At 39.3% G+C, this 4,462-nt stretch overlaps 1 protein-coding gene across 1 annotated transcript in view; it reads right to left on the bottom strand.

The window, feature by feature from the left end:
* Positions 1–3,140: 3,140 nt before the first annotated feature.
* LOC109298725 (lipoxygenase homology domain-containing protein 1-like) overlaps positions 3,141–4,462 on the bottom strand; it is a 182,523-nt gene continuing 181,201 nt past the window's right edge. The window contains exon 31 of the mRNA XM_019518979.1: positions 3,141–4,433. Within this exon, the coding sequence (XP_019374524.1) occupies positions 4,379–4,433 (55 nt within the window). The 3' untranslated portion in view covers positions 3,141–4,378. The remainder of the gene's footprint in view (positions 4,434–4,462) is intronic.

Below are 4,462 nucleotides of genomic sequence, written 5' to 3'. Positions count from 1 at the left end.
TAATTTGCTAATTTGCTGGTCAAGCATTTTCTTTAATCCCTAAGTCTGTATTTCTAGCCATTTAAAACATAAGCATAAGCTTTAAGCACTCTTTGAAATCAGTACCTTGTTACTGCTACTTACAAGCTTCATTCTACCTTAACCAATTTTTTTGTCTTGGAATTACTCAGATCTTTCATCATTCAGCCTTTGAAACATTCAGACAAAATTAGAGGGAGGGACTCTCCCACAATTTCAGTGAATGCCAGCCAAAGCAATGCGACAGAAAGAGTCTCTGCTCTTTCAAAATTGTGCTTTTGTAGAAGCAGGAGTCCCAGCTTCTTCTCTGACTTTTAAAGGGCTAGGGGAAGTAATTTCTTATATAAGTGACTTATTGTATTTAGGGATTTGGAGTTAAATTTCCAAGAGGCTTAATAACAGAGTCTAAGTCCCAGTTTGAAAACAGATTCCGCACTTAGGACTAGATTCACAAAGTGACTTATACAACTAAACCCAAAATTCAGATTCTGAAAACCTGCTGCCTAAAGTCTGTTGGGACCTAAATTTCTGATACTTATTTTCTAAGTACCTATAGTTCTGTTGTAGTGTGCTGCCTAGAAGCATCTCTGTCTTGACAATGATGAGGAGACAGGTGCTTCCTGCATGCCTACATCTTAGAATGATTCCTTTGCTGCTTTCTCCTCCTCTTCATATCCCGAAGGCATTCTTAGAGCATGCTTACCAGATCAGGCCCTATACAAGACACCAGAGATGAAGGCTGGATTCTCTTATATTTAGTAGTGCAGGGTTTAGAGTACACACTCATAGAACTGAGCCTTGACTTTTCCATCTCCTAGCTAAGGAGAGAGAATTCCTATGAGAGTGTCCTAACTATTCAGCTGATGGGTATAGCAGTTGGGTGCTCTCTGAATCTTTGCTGGAGTTGCTCCTGGTTGCCTGGACTTACTCATTTACCCAGAGAGAAAGAGAATGCGACTCTGGTGGTTTGTGCAGCCATCTGGAATGGAATAAACCTGGGTTCTAGTCCCCTTCCAATCAAAGTATTTAAGAGATTGTCATAATTAATTATTCCATGCAGAAAGGAACAACTAGAACAGAAGGAAATGAAAGAGCCCCACCCACTAAAACCTTACTTTTTGGTGGTTAGACTATCCACATGGAAGATATGGATTCAGATTCCATCAGCTAGAGAAGGGTATTTTCCTTGGATCTCTGAAATTCTAGGCAAGGGTGTCAATCAGTGGGCTACTGGGAACAAGGACTGACAGCATCTTCACTAGCAGTAATGAGAAAGGGCTCGATTAGGCACCTAACTACCGGAGAATGTTCAAGGCTGCTCCTCCTGAGTGGAAAGAGGTGTTTCATTCCAGTCTGGAATTAGTCACCTAGGACCCAAAGTAGAGGCCTCATGAGCTTCTTTGTCAATCTGGGCAAAGCTGGGAGGACGGTAGTGGATTGGCAAACAAGAGCATGTCTGGGACCAGGACCCCAAGGGTGAAATCATGGGGCTCACATGCCTCAAGAGCTGCAGGGCCCTAGCTCTATAGAGAGGAGAAGATACCAGGGTGGAGTCCAGGCAGCTGGGGGGTTAAGCCTCTCACCTGCCCCCACAAAGTTTACTACCAAATGCCATGTTGAGTGAAGAAATTAACCCCCTAATTTGGCACTGTAGAGAGCACCCCTCTGTTTTTACCCCTGGCTTCTTTCCTCCACAGCACTTACCTGTCAGGACCTGAGAGCCTCCTTGACACTCCATCAAGCTCCCAGCCTCTATCTATATGGTCCAAGATTGAAGCTGCTGGCATAGGAACATAGCTGCTTCAATTCCAACCCTTGCCTCTCCAACTTCTGTTCTAGTGCCCCCTCTTAGTCACTGCCCAGGGCTTGTGCCCCCCTCACCCAATCCTAGTTATACTACTGAGCCTGAGAGAAGCAGAATTTAAGATACATTTTTGTCTTTTAAATTTCCTATTGACTATTTTACATGGCTCCCTGGGCAGTGTGTTGGCCTTTATAGAGCACATTCTTGGGCGCTTGTATGTCCCAGTGTATTGTGTAGGGGATCCTGGGCTTTTAACCTGGGGCCCAGGATTCCATTAAGTAGCCAACTGCCTAGATTTGGCATTGTAATATTCAGCTTTGTGATGCCTAAGTCCTTTCTGAATCTAAGTATTAGGAGCCTACATCCTACTTTCAATAAGAACTTATTTTCTAAGGGCCAAAGTCTTTTTTATAATGAACCTGAAGCAATTAAGTCACTTAGGCACTTTTGAATATACTACCCCAGAGCACTGTAAAACTCAACTTGGCATACTAAATTCTAACTCCGTTCTAACCTATCACTTTCATGTATGACATGGAAAGAGATTTCTTTTAATACTCAATACACCGTGGGCCAGATCTATTTCTAGGCACAGTGGCACAACTACAAATTGGGAGGGGTTTGGAGTCAATCAGCTCTGTCCACTGTGTGAGTGAAGCCAGTGCAGGGTATGGAATAATTGTGTGTTAAACTATGAAAACTCAGCACATTTTCCAAGCAGCATCTGCTAGTTAGACTTCTGTGTTATTTAAAGGTGCCCTCTCAAGGTGGAATCCCCAAGGAAATATAGCGAATGTATCTACCATAGCCCTGAAGTGAATCCCTTGCAGTGTTGCTATCCCTGTGAACATAGAAGGGAGTAGTTTGCGTTCCCCTGCACCCAGAGGACTGAACCCAATACCTTATTTGTACGCAATACAGGTAAAGGAAATCATTTTCTAATAAAGAAGCCAGCTGCTGAAATAAGGTATTCACAGCTACTAATGAAAAACAGATTAGGAAGGCATCATTTACACTTGATAAATCAGAAACGGCATCAAAGAGAGTTAGTATTACAAACTATTAATGAAAGACATAATAATGAAACAAATCACATAATAGATCACAACAAAGTGATTCAGTGTAATGAATACTGATACTAAGTAACTGAACTGTGCACTCTGGGGATACAATTTTAAATTCATTCCAATGTGTATAGTAGCAATGTAAGCACAAAGAGCACTTTTCGAAAAGATAAATTGACCCTGCTCAGTCAGATCACATCATATACTAGGTCTTCTGTTTGATGACCTTTAGGTAGATAAAAACAGGACTCAAATGCCAGAACCCATTACATTTCTTTATTAGATCTTGTATCAAATTAGCCATTGAGGACTCATTTTCTATTAAACTATCAGCCAACTTTCTTTATTTGAAAGAATAATGAGAGATTATGAATATAACATATAATTTCTTTAAAATGATAACATGCAAATAATTCCTCAGAATGCATTACAAATGAATTTAATTCCTATAGTTATAAATATTTAATGTGATTTCTTACTGCATACAATTTGATGGCCCTCTGAAGAGAAACTATGGGGAGAAGAAGAAAGAAGAGAGGCCTGCTTAAGCACTAAAGTTAAGATCTGAAAACAGAATTTAAGATTTAGGAGTGTTTAAGACAGGGATTGGGGCCAGTCTTCAAAGGGGACAGGTGCACTTGTATAATTCACATCTAGAACTTGGTGTATATTCAGATTGCCTTTACCACCAAACTTCAGGAGTTCTTCAATTCTTGATTTTATTTCAGGCCCATCTCTACTAGAAAAAACAACACTGGTAATGCCAATAGAAATAATAGTCTTCTTTAAAGCATTAATGCCTTTTAAGAAAGAGATCCACAAAAATCACATACTGCACAGGGAGCTGCCAAAGATAATCATTGGAGTGTGATGATTATCACTAATGAAGCTGCTAGATTCTTTGTTTCAGGATTCTCACTCATTACATAGCCTGAGGATCTAAAGATTCTTGTTTCCGGTCTTGGCTGGGATATATTTATGCATCAAATTTCAGTGGGTATAGTTATTTAACTACATGGATGTGGAGAAGTGGAATATAATGCATGGTTATGCTGGAGAGGGCTGTGATTTAAGACGTGATTTTAAGAAAATGTAAAATTTAATAAATATTGACATTATTATAGATTTTACCCAAGTGTTGAATATGACTAACGTACAAATGTCAAAAATAACAAAAAAGATGTTTTGCTTAATATGTTACTACATATAGCTTATATGACAAATGCTCACATCTAACTCAGAAAGCCTTAACATAGCTTGGAATTTCTGCTTTATTTACAGTTCAATTGTGCAAAGCTATTAAGCACTCCTTGTAGGGTTGCAGTGTGGTGTTCACATTAGACATGTTTAATTGACTCTGAGGTTTTAATGTATTGTTTTGACATTCTTTCATAATAATTACAGTACCTTCATAATTATAAAAATACAAATAAATCAAATCAGCATGAATTTGTAGACGTGGCATATTCAGTCTGAGTCCTAAAAAATGTAACTAGGAATAAAGCCGTACTACAGTGCGTCCATCATTTTCATCCTCAGCAAGCCACCTTGAGGGAAAAACATAAAAACCCATAAT

This window comes from Gavialis gangeticus, unplaced genomic scaffold (genome assembly GCF_001723915.1).
Source record: "Gavialis gangeticus isolate Ggan-Ray unplaced genomic scaffold, GavGan_comp1, whole genome shotgun sequence".
NCBI classification, from domain to species: Eukaryota; Metazoa; Chordata; order Crocodylia; family Gavialidae; genus Gavialis; species Gavialis gangeticus.
This window is presented reverse-complemented; position numbering and strand designations above follow the sequence as displayed.